The sequence below is a fragment of the Excalfactoria chinensis genome, chromosome 2 (genome assembly GCF_039878825.1).
Source record: "Excalfactoria chinensis isolate bCotChi1 chromosome 2, bCotChi1.hap2, whole genome shotgun sequence".
In the NCBI taxonomy this organism is placed as follows: Eukaryota; Metazoa; Chordata; class Aves; order Galliformes; family Phasianidae; genus Excalfactoria; species Excalfactoria chinensis.
The window spans coordinates 12,828,823-12,848,894 of record NC_092826.1 but is presented as its reverse complement, the minus strand read 5'-3'; the positions used below and the strand labels follow the sequence as shown (position 1 = coordinate 12,848,894).

General features: G+C 38.0%; 1 protein-coding gene across 13 annotated transcripts in view; it reads right to left on the bottom strand.

The window, feature by feature from the left end:
* The window catches only part of ENPP2 (ectonucleotide pyrophosphatase/phosphodiesterase 2), a 68,960-nt gene that overhangs the window by 18,263 nt on the left and 30,625 nt on the right, over nt 1-20,072 (bottom strand). For 12 of the 13 annotated variants that reach the window (XM_072327770.1, XM_072327771.1, XM_072327781.1 and 9 more), the window contains exons 9-13: nt 14,194-14,249; nt 11,940-12,005; nt 11,188-11,260; nt 2,755-2,866; nt 1,215-1,340 (exon numbers count right to left, since the gene is read on the bottom strand). In XM_072327770.1, coding sequence (XP_072183871.1) covers nt 1,215-1,340; nt 2,755-2,866; nt 11,188-11,260; nt 11,940-12,005; nt 14,194-14,249 — 433 coding nt within the window. Of the gene's footprint in view, nt 1-1,214; nt 1,341-2,754; nt 2,867-6,380; nt 6,537-11,187; nt 11,261-11,939; nt 12,006-14,193; nt 14,250-20,072 lie in introns of all 13 variants that reach the window. The other variant, XM_072327783.1, reaches the window with a different exon arrangement.

Below are 20,072 nucleotides of genomic sequence, written 5' to 3'. Positions count from 1 at the left end.
AACCAACTTTGCTCAGCAATTTGGGAATTTGAAGATTGAAAGATCCTCAAAAAATATTCTCAGGGGAACTGAAATGTAATTATTTAGTAGACTGAAGGGTAGAAATTCAGTCTTATGCTAGCCTCATACATTGCATCAATGTGCACACTATTTCCAACAATCTTCTACACACTCATTCTGTATTCCTATATTCTGAGCACAAATACCCAGATAAATTAAGTTTCTAATGAAATAAATCAGTATCTAAAAGCTTAACCACATTATTATTATTTCTGCTATCATTCTAACAGTCCTTCATCTTCAAAGTCCAAATTTTTGTAAAATCTGTCCTCAGCCTACATATATGTACATTGCTATGAATAGGGTGCCCCACTGATCTTCCCCTCTTCCAAAAGTCATCATCTTTGTAGCACAGTTTGCAACAACACAGGTACTTACGGTTAATTTATAAGTTTCACTGTTTGATTGTTAGCTTAAAATGCTGGCAAAGCAAGGATTGCCCCAGTACACAGAACCAGAGCTGACATGGTGGTGGCTCAAGGCCTGTTGTGGCACTGCTTCTCTGGAGGGGAATCAGGGCAACAGACATACAGTTGGGACAGTACTGTGTTAAATTATGGAGTTAAGTTTCACCAGAGGACTCCTGAATGGTTCATGAGCATGTTGAAGACCAGATAACCTTGAACACCAAGTCAGGGTGAGTTTCTCACAAGAAAAGTTTATTACTATAACGTCTGAATGAATGCTTTATTCAGCAACCTGTTCTGTTCCTTACTTATGCCAAAAGCATGAAGAAGTTGAACTCAAAATTAGTAATTCGCTTTCTCCACTAGCTCAAAAATGGAATCAGACTTTTTCCTTATATCCAAACTGCACTCTACTGAGCTTCCTCAAAGCCTGTTTTCACTGACAGAGGGAAGAAGCGCATACATAAACTTACAAAGAAAGACATGTATGCTGCTGTCTGAAACTGGGTTCAAGATTGTTCTTACCAAAACATGTGATTTTTAACCCAGAACATTTCAGTTACCCACTTGACACAGCTCCAACACTGTAGGGTCTGTGAACTACAGATGGGAAATACAGCTGATCTTTAGTGAGCTCCACTCTGAGTGTCCCACCAACATACTGCAGACATACACCCTTTGGAATACTTCATCCTGAGGAAAGGATGGAATCTAGTTCTCAGAACATAAAAAGTACAGTTAACTTACATTTTAGGTTATTGCTAGACCTAGGACGAATTCTCCCTAAAGATCCAGGCAGCAGAATAATATCTTCCACGTTGGTCAGATAGTTGCTCAAAAATTCAGTTCTTTCACAAGTAGTGTCTTCCATCCCTGCAGAAGGAAAATACAAGTTTAAACCAGCCTGAGAATAAACACATTTTCCAAAACAACACAGAAAGAAGAAAAAAATTAAAAAACAAAACAAGAAAAATAACAAAACATCCAGGCTGTGTATTCTTTTCCTTTGGGTGACACATTCTTGTTTTTTCCAGTCATCTCGTTTCAATGTCAGACACTGATAGAAGCCAAATTAAGGGTGCTTTTAGTTCTTGTCTACACTAGAGAAATACCAGTCTCAACACTGAACACTGAAGCAACAGGCACCACATCCACCATGTGTGCACTGACACATCTTCAGACTGAGCTCATGGAAAAATCAAAGTCTGTTTTTAGTTTAGTGTACTACTTTGGGGTTGTTGAATCTTTTTAAACAAAGGATTTTAAGAGAAGTCATACACAAAAGGTATTGTCTGTTGGTGGTCTGTTCTAAGTCAGACACAGATAAACAATTCTCTCCTACAGTCGCTTGTGGTGGGGAGGAATGTGTTGCCAGTCACAGTCAGCTCAGCACAGCACTACCTCCCCTGGAAATTCTTCCTGCCCCTTAACCTTCTCTCCCCAAGGCCAGAAAGAAGGCATATTCCATTCTATTGCTCGTTTAGCTGTTCTTGTGTGACATTCCTAGACAAAGACTTACACAGAACAGGATTCCTTACCAATGCATGATTAATCTGTGACTTTCGGTAGCACTGCTAAACTGGTACAAAAAAAAAAAGCAGGTTTCTCTCAAACACGGTCACATTTATCACTGAATAAAATTTTCTTTTGGCTTTGCAATTTATTCTCATTGCAAAGATTCATCTGACTTAACAACAACAACCCACCAATAATACGTCTGCTTTCTGGTGTCTCTTCATCTGATCAGAAAATAACTTTTGGCTGTTTTTCCACTTTCCTCCATTACTTTGATGACATTTTCTACTGATGCTGGACACAGCTCCTTACAGATATTAGTCTTTCTCCTACTAGAATAACTTGTCTCATTGATTGCCAAGAAATGTCTTGGTTTTATACTCCACTCCTCACAAAAAAGGGATAAATGTTAAATTGTTTTCTACTACAAAAACCTACAAAAAGTTTATTTTAGGCACATAATGGTGTTCCAATAAATGCAAGGAGAGTTATGCTTGGATGTCATATTGAAAATGCTAAGTTTTGAGAAACTCTAAATGGAGATTTAAATACCCAGATCTCTGATGTGAAAGAGAAGTATCCTCCAATGACAATTAACAGGCAAATAGAGTCACCAGTCTACACTGACTGGCTATGGTTTGGTATTTAAACTACTGGGGGAAAAAATCAGTGCAAAAGTAGCTTGAACTGAACTTTCATTTAAGCTACCTATCATATGTACAGCCACATTGTACAAGCCTTCATGTATTGATGAAGAATTTGTTTATTTTACCATGATCACCAACAAATATGACATTGACACATCGATGTAGTTTCAGCTGTTTCAGTCCATCCATTAGCTGTCCTACTGTCTTGTCAATCTCTCTCAGGGGATTTACCATCATCTGTACAAATATGCAGAAAGGAGAGAAAAAAGTTAACTGTCATTGTAATGTTCCTCCTTCTACTACAAGTGAAGGTCCTTTGGTAGAACTCTGATGTGATAACATCCAGGTCAAGAGGCAAAACCTTGGCTGAGCTGTTACACCTACAATTACTGCACCATTTTCATCATAGAATCATAGAATGGCTTGGGTTGGAAGGGACCCCAGAGATCACTTAGTTCCACTCCCTCTGTCACAGGTTGGGTTGCCAACCACTAGATCAAGCACTAAACATCTACTGCAACATGAGAAAGACCAACTGTGACAACAAGACAGCAGAAGATCTTTATGGATGATCCTGGGCCTTCCAGTGACATACATGCATTTGTAAGGTGATGTAAAAATACTAGAAAAATGCATGTGAGACTGAATTTCAGTTTGGTTCTTATACATAAGCAGCTCCTTGTAAATGGCTATTTTATGTGAATGGTTTAGTCAAAACATGAAATGAAGCTCTGGATTTAGGATTCATACACCAAATTAGTGAAATTTACTTCCAAGGACATCTGATACTGGGATGATAACATGCAAGTCACTTGAGTAGCACATGGAGTTTGGAGGGACCATTCTTCATCTTCAAAGCCAACAGTTTCCAAAATCTCAAGTGATAGTTTTGGCAAAAGTGTCAGCATGTCCCAGAAGACAGACATGGTATTGTGATTTCTTAATTCAAGCTTCTTTAAGAAAGGAGAAAACACCAAAACATACTAATGAGATTGTGATTTTCGCTACAAGAAAATGAAACATTTTTACTGGGTGGAAAGGAGAAGGGAAATGTGTTAAGGTAAGATTTTAAGCAGAAGACTTGGATTTTAGAAGAAAGCAAATCTTGTCACTGTATACAGACAGTTTGACTTGGCTGGTACAAATATGCAGAACAAAATATTCTTCCAATGAAAAACAGAAAGCTGACAAATTTTGGATGAGAAAAAACAAAATTTTGTCAGAATTTTCTGACAAGAATCACCACCTTAGTAAGACCCAGAAAGCAATAGTTCAGAACTTCTCCCCCTGCCTGAATTATTAAGGGATGGATGTTAAACAAGTCTGATAGTGTAGAAGATGAGATGGGAAAACGTCATCTCCCAGTTGGCACTGAAAGTAGACGAAGAAGTGACCTGTGGGAGAGGAAAACAGGAGGAACTGTTTTGATAACCAGTGTAAGATGTCCAAGTAACAGGTGATATTTTGAAATATTTGAAATCAGGAAAGACTAAGAAGTTGGTTTTGTTAAAACCATGGAACAGTTCAAGTTAAACCTGAAAAAAATAAAAGGAAAAAAAGGCAAAAAAAGGCAAAAAACCTGCCTCTTGTAGCAACACTTTCTCACTATCAACTCTGCAATGACGGAGAGCACCCATTTTATGAAATTCTATTTGCACAACATCAATCATATAAGGAAATACAATTTTACTCTGAATCCAAGGCTAATTTGGGGAAACTGGAAAGCCAGGTGGATTTCCCCTTAATGTTTACTTTTGTCAGCTGGCTTCCAGAGATTTCAGGAATTCGTGATTAATGGTAATTATGTTTAACTACCCTCTTTCCCAATTTCATCTCCAAGTCTGCAGAGACATTTCTGAAAGTGTATAAAAGTCAATATAAATGAAAATGTCTACTCTTAAAATGAACAAGACACACATGAAAAAAAATAATTAAAAATAATGAAATCCAATGAAATCCACAAATCATCTTTCTGTTTTTACTACTTTGACTGTGTTCAAAGTAGCCCAGAGAACAGTCCTTGGTAATATGAGTTCACCTCTATTTTTTTTAAGTTCAGTTAGCTTTTGTTAGTCTACTACATTCAGGCTGTTCCTCAACTGGTCTCTGCAAATTAAGGCTGTAGGTGGCATATTCAGACAAGTTTTGTTTTTTTTTTTTTTTGTGCGTGTGTTGAAGTGCAGCTCATGTTTTTTCCAAGAAATACTGGTGAACAAATAAGTCTTGCATACCTTTCTTCACCCAATATCTTGATATCAGGGCTTTGGGAAGATGTATGGAAGCATATCATCTTTCAAGATATATGGGTATCTAAGTACTAAAGGGTTGTGTTGTTGCGAAATCACTGAGTATGAGATCTCAGTCATACAGATCATACAGATCACCGCTGAAGTCTCTCTTGAGTTTTCCAAGAAGCCTTGTTAGGAGGAAGAAGAAATGTCACTATTTGTTTTAAATGGTAGAATCCGACCTGTACTGTATTCCATCCTTGCTGATCAGCACCAGAAGATGAATTTGCAGATAGGATGAGAAACATCATTTAACATGTTTGGTTTGATGTTTGGTTTGGTTTCTCAAAATAATAGTGATAAACTCATAGTAAGGATAAGAAGAGGTATAAGAAGTTTGTATGACCTTTTCATTCACAGGAAGGAAAACAAAGAAGTAAAAAGGAGAGCTGTATGTGCTCACATCAGTAGGAATACTGCAGGTTTGTGCCAGAGGGCTAAAACTTGGGATGGTACATTAATGAGTAATATCAATATCATCACAACAGGTATAAGTTCTCCTCTCAAGTGAATCTGTATTAACAGTTCTTGAAGCTTTGTGCGTCCCTATCTGCCCCTTCACACTTCCTGAATCTGTCTCAAAACAATTATTTAAGTTCAGTCCTGGAACAAGTTAAAAAACATCCACAAAAATGTCATTGAGAAGAGTGCCTATAGCTTTTTTAGGAAACAGTGGAGCATGCCAGGATTCTTGTTTGATGCCTAAAGGAGAAATATTTTGGTTGTTTATGTTTCTGTATTATTTGCTTAAAATTCTGAAATGAAAGAAATCTTGAAGCAGCCTACAATCCCTGACAGTGTGTTTACTTACTGCCAGGTGGAGAAAGACAGTATAATAAGGAACACGCTTTTTTGTTCTCTCCCATCTTTTCCTAATAAAGCAATTCCCATCTGACATTTGCCCAGTGAAAACAGACTTAGGCACCATTTCCATTGCAAATACATTGCAATTGGAAATCACGTTATCAAGAATTGCTTGCACTCCAAAGTCACTAACTAGTTTTTAAGTAATTATTTCTGAAACAACTTTTACAAGTTCTTTCCCTTTTAGATTTTATGAGTCATGTTTTCAAGACGTCTCCAGAATGTGGACGACTAGACATAGAGTCTCAAATAGACACCAGGCTCCCAAGAGTTGGGGAGTTAATGAGTGCTGGCAGCACTAGTACTGCCTTCCCATGGATTTATCTGACATTGCCTCCAGCTGATGGCTGGATTCATAAGAGGATTTAAGATGACTTTCCCTAAAGCAAACAGTCTGAAACAAGAAAAACATAGCTCCTGGAAGACTTGGTCTGCTTTGGCTGCTTTCCTTTCTGTCCTTCAGTACATTTACAGAAGTTTTGTCTGCAAAGTCCCAACCTGAAGCACGGAGTGATTCTCAAGTTGAAAAAGGTAAAGCTAGAGAAGTGCCTAAAAAGTGGCACTTCCATCATAGAATTTTGGAATATGTGTAAACTTACTTTCTTCCGACGAGCTTCCGCAGCATACTGATCCACTCTATGTACTTTTCTTCTTCCTTGCTTTGGAGCTGCAACTGGTCTTTCCTGTCTCCTCTTAGGAGGAAGCTTTCTCTTAGGTCTCTTAGGCGGAGTAAGAGGGGAGCCATAACTACTCTCCTGTACTGGCAGGGAGAGATGTCTGGACTCAGAAAAAAAGCCTGTCTTGACTCACATCAGAGAGCAAAGCCACCTGTGCCAGCTAATCCTTATGCATAAATGGAGGCCTTTTCAAAAATTCAGGCATTTGGACAATTTAGCATCTGTCTCTCTTTAAGGAGGAATACACCAAACTGTACCAAAAGCAGAACAGCAGTTGTAAGAGCAGATGGCATAAAAGCAAATGAAATTGGTGTTTCAGAAAATAGGTGGGGCTTCTGGTTTTGAAAATATGTAGCTATGAGTATTGTTTTTCAAAACTGATCAAGCATCAGTTCATTAGTATTATCAGAAGCACACTTAGTTTCAATTTTAGTAAAAATCTCTGCGTAAAATGTCAGGATTGTCTGGGGCAGAAGGCAGGTGGACATGCATCTCACTTGGGTGGTGGTTCAGATATGCATGCTAGTGCCTGTCCAGACCAAATGGCTTTCTGCAAGATTTTCCATGCACATTTTTGGTCAAATAGGTGACAGTAGATATTCTCATCAGTAGCATTAGCATTGTGTGCCAGGCTGTAAGCCCCACTGAAATCACCAGAGTCCCATTAATCAGTACTGGGGACTGCAGTTCTACAGAACGAAGCTGTAAAGGTGAGACTCGGTTAGCTTGGAGCTTGCATCCTTCAAATCAGCTTGGTAGGGCATTTATTAGTGGCAGAGCCTTTGAAAGCAGCACCTGCCTCGTTAGCAGCTTTCTGGGCAACTTGAAAATTTAATTTTCTTAGTACTTTTGGAATGATGTCTCATGTGGATAACAGTTCATAAGTGCACAAATATCTGGATATACTAACAGAAGGGGAAAAACCTTTTAAGACATAACTGGAAAAAAATACCATCCCATTAATCAACTCACTTGTAATTTAAAACTTTACCACTCTCACTGGCTTTACATGAGTCACAGGCTCTTGGCACTGCTCAGGGTTGCATACAAAGCAGTGACAGATGATGCCTACAAGGAGATATTTACTAAGATATGCTGCACACAACGGAGTGGGCTTGAGAAGAGTCGGTGGTTTACGATGGTATTTTACTTCTATGTGTTTAGTCAGCTTCTCACAGTTGTTCAGTAACAGAGCAACGTAAACAAAAAAGGGGAGGAAGGGGATGTTACCATCTGCCATGCTGTTTCATTGCTTCCAAGGCAAGCAGCTGGAAAGGAGATTCTAGTCCAGTCTCATTCGTCTCTCTCCAGAAAGGCATTTTAATAAAGCAGCACCAGAGTTTTCTGTTTTAAAACGCTTCAAGCTTTGTGCAGTCCTGATGAGAGGAGCGGCAGGGAAAGGAAGGATTCTCATTTTACTCTCTCTGAACGCGCTCAGACAGAGCTTCAGTATGCCAGAAACACGCGAGCTTAGGAGACCCAGGTCTGAACACTGACAACAGCCGTCTCAAGACAGCGTGTTAGAGGAGCAGCAGGAACAGTGTAGCAATGCCAGATTTCGATGTGTTTTAGAGCTCTTTCAGTAGTATACATCTAAAAGTTTTATTTTCAAATATAAAAGTTAGCTAAGATTAAAATAATAATAATAATAATTAAAAAAGCCAAGTTCTTATTAACCAGCCAAATCTTAGTTTTGCTTGAAAAGAGTCAGAACAGAGTTACAAAGGAGGGAAACAAATCCCTCCCTGCTTACAGAAGGGGACTGTAACATCACAAGAGTAACTAGCCAGCCAAAGCTCTGCTTCTTGACCCAGATGGACCAACATACCAGAGTTCAACTGCAGAAGCACAGAGGGGAAGAAAAAAAATTGCAGAAGTAAATGAAGAGCAAGCACGTATTTGATAACTTGCATAACTGCCCCTGGAAATGCAGCAGAATCCATTATTATGCTTCCTGAGAAGTTCATTCATGTCCCTCCAAACAAACAAACAAACAAAAAACTCTACTTAGGCAATCAATTCCATTTACACTGAAATTCATAATGTTAGAGAACATGCAAAGTTAGTGTAGTGTACGTTGACCACAATATGTATTCCACTTATACTGACAACGCTGGCAGTTCACCCAATAGAGCTTAAATGCTTCTAATTCCCTTTAATCCTTGCTTTTAACACTGTACATAGGCTGTTGTGTACATCCTCTGAAGCTCTAAGTGCTATCAGCTGAAGTTTGGAAGCTGAAGATTATTGGCCATGGGTGCTATTTGACCTTCAAGATTATACATTTGAAAAACATTTAGAATATTATTTGGTGTAAGAAGCTCTAGTAAACACCCAATTGTCTAATGGACTTTCTGAGGTATGCCATATGCAGCAACAAAAGCTCAGCATGAAACTTTGACTCTTCAAAATAAGAAGTAAAAGGCCTATCTTAAATATAGCAGATAATTGTTATAGGGTTGTTTCAAATGTAAGTGTCGGACTGATCTGTCTTTGCATGAAGAGAAATGAAGTGGTCAGAATTACTCCAACTGTCCAGCCACTGCCAGCTGTATACAAGAAAAGAATGATTGCACAGGGAGGTCATGCTCTCAGTATCTAGGAAGCAACTGAACAGGGTCCCTTTGAGGACTCCTTCCCAGCTGTTTCATGTAAATTTTGTAGCTCCTAAAAATAATATTGAAAACAAAGTGTCAAGAGAAACAACATAAAATAATTCCCAGCTTCTCTGTCCTGAAACGAGATCCCTCAGAAATCTCAGCATCTATATACTTACACAGCTGTATTGATTTACTTAAATTTCCATTCAGAAGTTTGTGGCCACTCTTTGAACTCCAAACCCATACATGCTCATTTGCTAAACTGTCTGTTCTCAATTTGCTAGAAATCAATTTCAAGCTCTTCTAATGTTTAACACAAATGGCACAAGTCAATTCATTTGTAAAAATTTCATAAGCTGTTAATTCATGCTTATTAAGAACTTGAATTAGATGTCAGCCTTCAGATAACCATCCAGAAGAACCCCCAAGCAATAAAGACCTTTAGGGATTTTTGCTTTCATAGGGATTTTTACTATTAATTTAATAATTAAACCTTGCTTTTTAGAGACTTCTGATCAATCTGAATCTACATTACTCAGCATAAAGTGCTAAACTAGTTTGTTAAAAGCTGGAATGTATAGAACAAATTCAATTTCATCTTCTTTATATTGTCCTTTAAGTCCATGGAAAGAGCCTCACAACTCTACTCAGGCAGAAGCGGTTGTCTACAGATAAATAAAATTACAGTTGTCAGTCATAAGCCACACACTTGCAGTACTTCAAAAAGAGGAACTATAAAGCATCATTAATTAGTGTATCCTTGATCTGCATCTGAACCAGACAGCTCTCATTATCCATCTCTTGCTTGATCCAGTCAGATACCTCCCCTGTTTTGAGTCAGATGACAACAAGAAAACATATAAATGCCTATCAAATTAGCAGGAGTGTTGGCAGATTTTAACCTCAGGATATCCATAAAATGGACTTTATCTTCCTGTCCAGTATGGTGTTTTAAAGATGGTTTGCATTAGCTCCTCACAGCTAATGGTCCTTTTAGGACCATGTCTAAAACTTCTCCAGCAGGGATGATACTTACAGCAAATCCACAATCACTGTAAATTTGTTTAAATAGCCCCAAATAATTCAAGTATATTAAAAAAGATTAATGTTGCTTCTCTTTGCTCAGTTCTCCAGTAGAGGAAGCTACCAGATGTATAGCAAACAAGTAAGAAATATCTGCTTGGTAACTGGCTGCTCAGGAAGACTGGTATTACTTTCCAAAGGGTAAATCTACTCCTCAGTTTTCAAAGATTTGAAAACATTTGTTTACCCTTTAAAAAGCACATATGAAAACTGAAGTCTTGTGACTGCAACCTCCAGGCATATGTTTCCACTGAGACTAGAGGAGCTTTGCCAGATGTTCAGCCCCCAGGCACCCCAAGCAGTAAGACATTTGGGCACAGAACTTACTTTCTCTCTCCACAAATCCCAGACAACCACACAGTCTTTAAGTTCTTGTAACCTGGACCATCCTGGCAGAGAAGCTGTACTCATTGGCAATCTGACCCCCAAACAAGGGGTTAAGGGGTTAAACTACTGCAGTGTTTGGCACATAATTTTTCTTTAAAATACCTTACAATGCTTCAAAATCTTTTCCAAACTCAACAGCCCAGTCCTGAGGGAACAGTATTGGCAAAACTATCAGAAATCCTCAAGGGTCTATATGAAACTGGAAATAGCAGCTTTTTACAGCTCATGACAGACTAGAATTATTACTTTGGCTACTGCAGGCTGTTAGCTTTAAATAAGCCTTTCTCTTCTCTGCATTTTTCCTCAGTATTTTCTGCATTATAGTTTTATTATGTTTAAGAAGGATAAACTGTTTGAGGAACATTAAATTCTGTCGTCGCACCCAATTATAATCTCATCTTTGCCAAAGAGAGATTTCCATTTGCATTTTCATATCAGAAAGGGAAACAGTCTACGAAAGGCACGGGCCGTTCCTTCTCAGAATTGAATATCACAAGATAAATCCTTAGACAATAATTTTGCTTTCTCTGGCAGAGGTGATGCATACTATAGAAACGGGTGAAAAAAGTTGCTAAAAATATTACTTCTGTGCAGCAGCAGTTATTCTAAAAATGCATTTGAGATGTGTGCTTTTCCTACAGAAGAAAATCTCTACTAACCTCTGAGTTGAAAGGACCATATCTGTGGCCAGCAGCATCTGGTTGCTCAGAGTAGAAAGCATAAACATAAGGCCTGAAAGAAAGAAAGGCCTTGTTCAGGACAGCTTTCATTTGACAACAAAAAGCCCCAGACCTGCCAGGTCAAGCCAAATCAAGCCAACCTTGCAATGAGAGTTGGCTTTAAAGAGAACTGTTTCTCAGTCATATGTTTCCATGGTATGATTAAGCAATTAATTGTTCTACAGCTTGATTAAGTCCCAGGACACATGCCGAGAGGCACCCAGGGTACCATCTGAGGACACACACGTTCTTAGTTCTGTAAGCAGGATCACAACAGTAGCCCTCCAGAGCTTAGCAGCCAGCAGCGTGTGCAAACTTGCGTATGGAAAAAATAGTCATCATTAAAATCTTAAAGTTTTCCCTGTCCTCAGGGTCCAATTCTGCAACCGCCACTGTCTACAAGGTTGTTGAACCATATTAGATTCAGTAGGGTAAGAACTATCCATGTTAATCCATGTAATTAAATGATTCTAGATAGGAAAGAAATTCATACCATACACTTACTAAGAATCAAAATGAAGATGTTTAAAGGCTAGCACAAAAAAAATCAAACAAAGCCAACCAATCAAAACAAATCAAACCAAATCCTGAAATCAATGATAGTTTAACAAAATTAAGCTTCCCCTTGCTCTTTTCCAATTATTTTTGAAGAGAGTATATGCTAATAATTAACCAACAGTAGGTTGAATTACCTTTCATTATCCGGAAGGGTCAGCCACTGCAGTATTGTTAGTATTCTGCGCTCATGGGGGATGACCCTAGGCCACAAAACACAAAAAATAAGCCTTTTTATCAGAGACTAGAAGAAGAAACAGAACAGACTTGCTGTGAACTGATTCTAACATGGCTGTCATCAATCATAATAATGTCATTTCCTTTTAGTATACTGCATCTTGTTTCTTATTTGGTACACCCTCCCCAAGCACAACAAGGTTCTTCCTTGTTAACGCCTACAGCAGTACTGATTCTTATTTTGCAAGTAGTCACTTCTGATCTCTTGAATGTCCACATACTCCAAAATAAATTGGGTTAAAAGCTTGTAACTGGAGTCAGAACTGAAGGTAGGAAACCAAACTATTCAAATAGCAGTGACTAAAGATCAATTCTGGTATCTTTAACTCAAATGAACTGCTTTTATGCACTGCCACTGAATAGCTGGCATGAGTGAAAACCATGACATTTCTCATGTCAGTACAAGTGTAAATGCTAGGCTTACAGACATTGGAAAAACTCCCATTGTAACCAAACAGGATTAAGCTGGCGTAAATCAACCAGAGCTATCTGAAACATCAGCATGGTGACTCGCACAACATTTACAACTTCCCTCTGCAGAACAGATAAATCAAAATACACTGTTTTCCTGAGACGTCTCACTTGGCTGCTGAGGCCAAATTATTGCTATGAGAATAACTAAACATGTAAACAGCTGTTACATTTCAAAATATCTCATCTTAAGAAAGCTCTGCAGATCAGTGACCATACAAGTATTTTAATACAACAGCATCAGGGGTTTCAAATCCAATTGCAGAATCCCAAGAAAAGAGTCAAGTACAACCATCTTGGATTCACCATAGCAGATCAAATTCAGCATTCTTTGGAAGTGTATTTGATGGAGAAATACAGATGCCATATTGAAACAAGTTACTTAATGGCTTGTACAACAACTCTGGTTGCCATTCTCCATCTACACTGAAAACTTCTACTTGTAGAACCATTATAAAGATGAGAAATAATGCTAAAATTTGCAGACAAAGAAATATCATAAGGCAGAATAATGTTAAGTATTGCTGTTTTGAAATCTGTTAGTTGCCTAATTTGAAAAATATTCATTAATTAAAAAACACATCGCTTGAGACGAAGAAGTGTTTTAACACTACTGTTTCCCTAAAAGAGTTTATACAAACTTTTTCACCAAAATCATTCCATATTCCAAATTAAATAATACAGTATTAAGGAAGAGATATTTCATTTGTATGTAAAGTAGCTGAATCACTCTCTTACTACAGACATAGATATCTACAATACAGCCTTGGTTACTTTCCATAATGTTTTATATATCCCCAGATATGGATCAGCCAAGATGCTTATGGTTATGATGTAGTTGTAGTTCTTAGGTATTGCATAAATTTCTGTGCTTTTTAGAGACATAGATCAAAGCTCAGCCTGGTAACTGACTTGCAAACCTAAACCTCTCACCAGCTATATACACTGTACATTTATTATTTCCTCCATATGCTGATGATATTTAGAGTATCAAAGAATATTATTCAAAATGGAACCAAAAAATAGGCAAATCCCCTCAGTACTTTTAATCTTGATAGTATGACCATTTTCTTCACTCTTGTAATCTTGCCACTTAAAGGAAATGGAGAGATTGATACATCTGAATTCCTCAGAACTCAGAATTTACTAAAACCCATTCATTTTTAGTGAGGAAAATATGTCTTAGCTGGGACAAGGGAAAGTAATACAGAACCATTAAAGAACAGAATAAAGAATAAAGATCCTCAAGGCTATCTCTTAAAAAATAGGAACTAGGTATCTTATTCAAAGGCCAGGATGGACTCTAAAAGAAGGGAGTGGATTAGGATGTTGATATCACATGATGTGAGGACAATGAAAGTCTTGCACAAACACTAAGAAGTCTAGAAGACTTTGCCAGCAATACTGAGGAGGCAAAACAACACAGAAGGAAAGTAATTTTTAACACGGTCACACTTCTTTAGTTCAAACACCTGCTAAATATCAGCATATAAACCTTTATCAAACTGTAGAGTTAGATTTAGTCATGAGAAACATTTGAGAAATGAAATGAGAGGCTCACAGGTACAGTCTCCAACTGAGCAGCTACTGAGTGTTTAGAGTGAGGAAAACAATTAATAAACATTTGCACTGAATTAATTCAGATTTATTAGTTACAAATCTCCAGAAAACAGAGGCACTTACACAGACCAGAAGAATGTGCCAGCTTTCACCCCTTGCTTGGCTGCAGTAATCCAAATCTAATGAGGAAAATATAAGAGGATTAGAGTGTGTTCAGATCCTTAATGACCCTGTGAAATCAAAAGAAAATGTTTTCAAGGCACATTCTTCTACCCTGAGCTTAGAAATAAAAATTGCAGGCTTCAGCTTCCATCCCTAATTTGAACATGTGGAGTGACAAACCTACACAGATTCTGTAGCAGTGCATCAGCTGATGTTCTGTAGTTTCACCCCTAAATATCTTTGTACTTCTAATGGAAAGCACTACGATATGTGGAATGAAATTTCTCAAGTATTTCCCCCCATTTAATTTTCAAAAATCAGACATACCTCACCTGAGCTCTTTAATGTTCAAGCTTTGAAGGATACTCAGCTAGGAAAGAACACAGCTCAATACTCATCAGGGTCTACATAAAGAACCCTCTTTGCGTGCATTCTACCATCAGTAGCCATCAGCAAATAATGCATTGATAAGGACTATAAAAAAATAAAACTGAGTAGAGGTAAAAAGAAAGTGTGAAGGAACACCTTCCTCCATAGAAGTTTAAGAACTCTTTGAGCTCACCCAAAGTGGTGACAGATGAAAATGACAGAAACAATCTTCCAGAGTTTTTCAAATTCATTTTTTAAACTCATCTATTTTTTTGGCTATAAAATAGTTGGGAGCAGCACGTTCTACATTACAGATACACAATGTATGAGTGTAGTTCTGTTTGGTTTAAAACTGGCAATGTCACTGGGTTTAAGGTACTGCTCTCATAATGGGAAAACACATTATTAATTTTTCCTCTTCCCACTTCCATAAAAGATTCATTATTTTGTAAACCACAACTATATTCTCCCCTGTTTAATCCTTTTCAAGCAAGAGTAGTCTTGGTTTGTCTGGTCTTTCTTCAGTGAAAGCCACATCATACCTGTAGTTATCCTCATTGCCTCTTTCTCTTTTCATTTTATTCTAAGCATACCTATAGAAGGCAGGGGAATGAGAATGACAGAATATCAGAAAGTCCAGTTTGTAGCCTGGTGGGACTGAATTTCTTCGCAAGGATCTAACAAATTATTTTAAAACTTATTTCAAAAGTGGTAATGACTAAAATGCTAATATTATGCATAAAACTAGAAAACTGCTTTCCCATGTCATTATTTATGCATTCTACAGTTTAGTCATTTCATGGCCATTTAAGCCAAAACATGGATCCCTTCCTTAATGGTTGAAAAATCTTTGTCTTACTTTAAATCAGCTCTTCAAAATACATTCAAGGCCATTCTACCTTGCTCTAACAAGCATTTACTTATAAACTGTCATCTGGGCATGCATTATTTAAATGTCATGTATGAATTATTCATGCATTAGCCTTAACTGAATTAAATCTGGCACAGCCTAATGAAAGAGCATTTCCACACTGAGTCTGTAGTTAATGGGAATTAAATTTGGATATTGTTATGCTCACAATTATGGAAAAATGTATCCTGTTTTCCTTTCTAGTCCCATGAACATACCTCCTACCTTATCTTTACATCTTTTACTCCTTCAAATCTGACAGGACTCAATCCAGATCATTTACAATCACAGCTACAAAAAAAATAGTTGTTTTCATTGCATCCTAATATTCAGGTAATGTATCCTCTTTTTCATGGAAGAATATGTCCAAGATAACTACAGAAACAACTGTTTACTAAATGAATGCAAAAAGAACAGGAACAGAAAGTCCATGAGTATGATTTTACATGGGAATCAGGACACTACTGAACAACGGAGAGACTGTTAAGGAATGCTCGTGGACAAACACTGACTGACAGGATAGAAAGATGCAGGTGAATGTGAGGAGAGATGAGAAAAAGTGCCTTCAAGCTGGAGTCCGTATACTGTAGTCAGAGGCTTAACTATAATGCAAGGACATATCCGCAAGTCTGTTTGTGTCATCTATGTCAGCAAAGGGTATGTAACTCCAACTCAGACCCTGCATCACACTAAGACAGGAGGTACTCCATACTCATTAGTGGTTCTGGGGCTTCCCACATGAAAAGGGGTCAATATTTAAAGCAGATACATTTTCCACTGCAGTTTAGATTTATTCCCAGAGCAGAATCCTACCACAGCAGAGGAGAGAGGTCAAGTATAAATTTAGCATAACGAGTGTCAGCACCACTGCTGTTATGATCTTTGGTCTTGCTGTACTTGGAAAACCATTGTCCCTCCAGAGCTGCAGCAGATTTATTTTTCTTTGAAAGTGTTTGTGTTCTTGCAAACTTTAAATAATTTTGCAGACAACTTTGGGATGGTACCAATAAACTAAGTCCAGGAAATTCAGTTTTAGGATTTTAACATCTGTTTGACTTTCTAATGCTTTGGACTACACACATACAGGTGGTCCAGTCTGCATCTTGTCAACTAAAAGAAACAAGCCAAGTTCCACCCACAGCAGCTGAGGCTGTCCTGTGCTGCTCCTGACAGCACTGCTGAAATCACTTATAGATGTCTATTTCAGGCTTCTCCTCTATAAGACTGTAGGGTCTGACAATCTCTCCCAGGTGATCTTAGCAGGCATCACCCCTAGTTGTACTTTCCTCTGTCAGTGATCTGTTAAAAGCAAAGACCAACAAGTCAAATGGTCTATATCTATCTGCAACATCTGTGAAGTAAGTTTGAAAAGACTTCGTTGTGACTTTGACAGGCAGAGACTGGTTGAACCCACAGTTACAAGAAAAACTACAGGACATCCTGTAAATAATAAAATAATAAATCCCAGAATGATTCACCATCATACCTAAAGCCACTATGCATAACAAAGCATTTGCAGAGGCATCATTTAAGATGAGAGGTAATGACCTCAAGTTGCACTAGGGGGGAGTTCGGGTTGGATATTAGGATACATTAATTCTAAGGAAGAATGGTCAAGTATTAGAACAGGTCACCCAGGAAGGTGATAGAGTCACTGTCCCTGCAGGCATTCAAGAAACCTATAGAGGTGGCATTGAGGGACACTGTTTAGTGGGCATGGGAGGGATGGGTTGATGATTGGACTAGATGATAACTGAGGTCTTTTCCAACCTTCACGATTCTATGATATTACAGTACTCATTGAAGCAGCAGCAGTCATCCAGGTGAAAGAGTTTTCACCTACATTAATCAAACTTTAAATCAAACTTCTAGTGTGTTTTGGAGCTGTGACAGAATATAGTGATGGCAGACTATTTCTCTACTAGAATTGTCCCAGGTAGCCACACCCTTTACTGGTTAGCTAAAATCAGGTAACAGACTGGCAGTTGGAACAGCTGGTGGGAGTCTAAAGTTTACTTCCTACCCTCAGCTAGAGGATAATAACTCCAGCAGAAATGCAAGGCAAGTTTTTACTACAGCCTCATCGTCAATGAGCATCTCCCAGGGTCATTAAATTAAATTCGCTGACTTTCAAGACAGAGTGCAAGTCATTCATGCTTCTTCCAGGTTAATATGAGTCTATGGAGTCAATCAGTATACAAGATAAAAGAAAAAATTAGGTGATGTCCTCTCAACACTGTCCATATGGAACAGTCAAAATTAGGAATGGAATAAAAATTATTGTTTCAACTCCTCTCTGTTGGGTAGAGTCACAGTCTTTAAATTATTTAATCCTAGATATTCCAGTACTAAGCATGTATATGCAATGTGTTATATACACATCTGTCACATCTGTTCGGTCATTTATCATAAAGTGTACTATGTTACCCATTGCAAGGTCAGTTCCACTTGCAAACTTGTGTAATTTATTTGCCGTACGTAAATACATTGTCTTTAACTGCTAATGTTAGTTAAACAGATGCCTATAAAATTATACATCAGATGAGAATCTCTGGCTTTCAGATGGGATACAATTTTAGAGTATTGTAAGTTATAAAAGGACTATATTTCTAATTTAAATTGCTTAAGCAAATAAGAAAGAAATACATATTTAAAATTAAATATATATACACATCAAAGATTTGCTAACCTGTGTTCATATCATGTTCATACTGTGCCATATTGGGATCTGGAGGATATCTGAATTTGGCAAATTACAGAACCACTGATTCAATTCAAGTATGGTGGTAAACATCCCAGGACATGGTTAACCAGATGCTCACAAGACATCTACTGTAAGCTAAGTATATCCTCTTTGTTGATATACTACAATTATTCTTTATTTTTCTCCTTTATTTACTGATAAAAACAGAGAGTCTAGGCAATGCTTCAGGTGGAAGTGCGCTATGCAACACACAAGTCCCAAGTTCTCCTTTTTTTCCATTGCTAGACATGTGTTTGCACAGACACTACAGAGTTCTTCAACATGGCTGTTGAATTGCCTTTGAAAACCTTCACAGACAGTGCAGCATCTCCCTGTTTTTAATCTTCTGTGAATAAATGAATGTACATAAATTTTCAAGGTCTGCCTGCATCCTGTTGCATCATTCAAGAGCAGCAGTGGCACACCTCAGGTCAGGGCCAACAGAAGGGGCAGGCCTCATTGAGAGCTGAGCAAACACAACTGCCAGCCAGGGAAGGAAACCCATGTCAGGAATGAAGGTAGCACAGACACCACTGAAGCTGGGAGGAGGCCATGCATGAATGGGAAATCCCTTCCATGTCAAGGACTGATGATCACTATCTCCCAAAAAAACATAAGCAAGAGTGGTGCTGGCATGTAGAATTAACTTGGTGCAGTGATGCTACATGTTACCTTCCTGCATCATTTATTTGCACTTTTCCTGCCAGTGAGGTAAAAGTGGGAGTCATGACTCCCACAGGCTTTGCTTTAGCCATATTTCCTTTTTCTTACCAATGTTAAAAGTGAAAGCAAAGTGTCATACAAGGTGCCTTAAGCCACCCTCTATGATGTTATAATTAAGATATTTCTGAAAATTGAGGCATTTTTAGAGGCAAACTCACAAGCTGGACAGCCTTCTCCAGAGTCCTCTCTGCCCTCATTAACTTCAGCTTTTATGAGGATAAAGCTTCAGTTTTATACCTATCATCTTCTGATCTTAAGGAAGACAAAGGATTATTTCTAAGGATCACAAAAGTTCACTGAGAAAAGCAACATACTGCCTGTATTGTAAGCTTAAACCTCACTATGCCAAATCAAAATGTGGAAAACTACTGCTAAACAGAAGCCAAAGGCAGCTGGAGTCTTAATTTAGGCAGTTGACTTCAGTGATTGAAGTTACTTGGATGAAAACAGTCTCAGCATCATGAAAAATGAGCAGTGAAGTTAGTTTCTCCTTTGAGAACAGGGGCTCTGATGCTCACAATTTCTGCGAGAAGCTGTAGCAATACAAGGAGAAGTGGTTATGCAGCTGTTTCCTGTCACACACTTTTTTCTTTTAAAAAACAAGGTGGTTTTAAGCTTATATAATAAATAAAAGTTATATACTAAGTCAGAAAAACAGGTTTCAGGAAGTCTCGCAAGCAGTTAGAGGATCTCTGAGCACTTCCAAAGCTACCTGCTCCCTCCTTCTCCTTTCCCTAACACTCAAATTTCTCACAATTCCTTGTGTGAAAATGTTAAACTACTCATTTGTCAAATCCCACTGATGTCATGTGTTAGTTTGGCCGCTTTCTAGCAAAGTGCTCACTATCAGAACAAGTAATTTAACAAATATATACATATATATACAAATATATATATATATATACACATACATTTTAACAAACCATATACAATAAACTCATCGAGGAGCAAGGAAGTATTTTAGGAATGATTAACGTTAAATGACATTCTCTTCAAGGCAGTTTTTAGCTACAATGTGGAGCTGGGGACCCCAGTAACAACTTCTTCCTTCCTGGGGAAGGTGGGCAGTTTTAGATAATAATTCCCTGTTCTGTG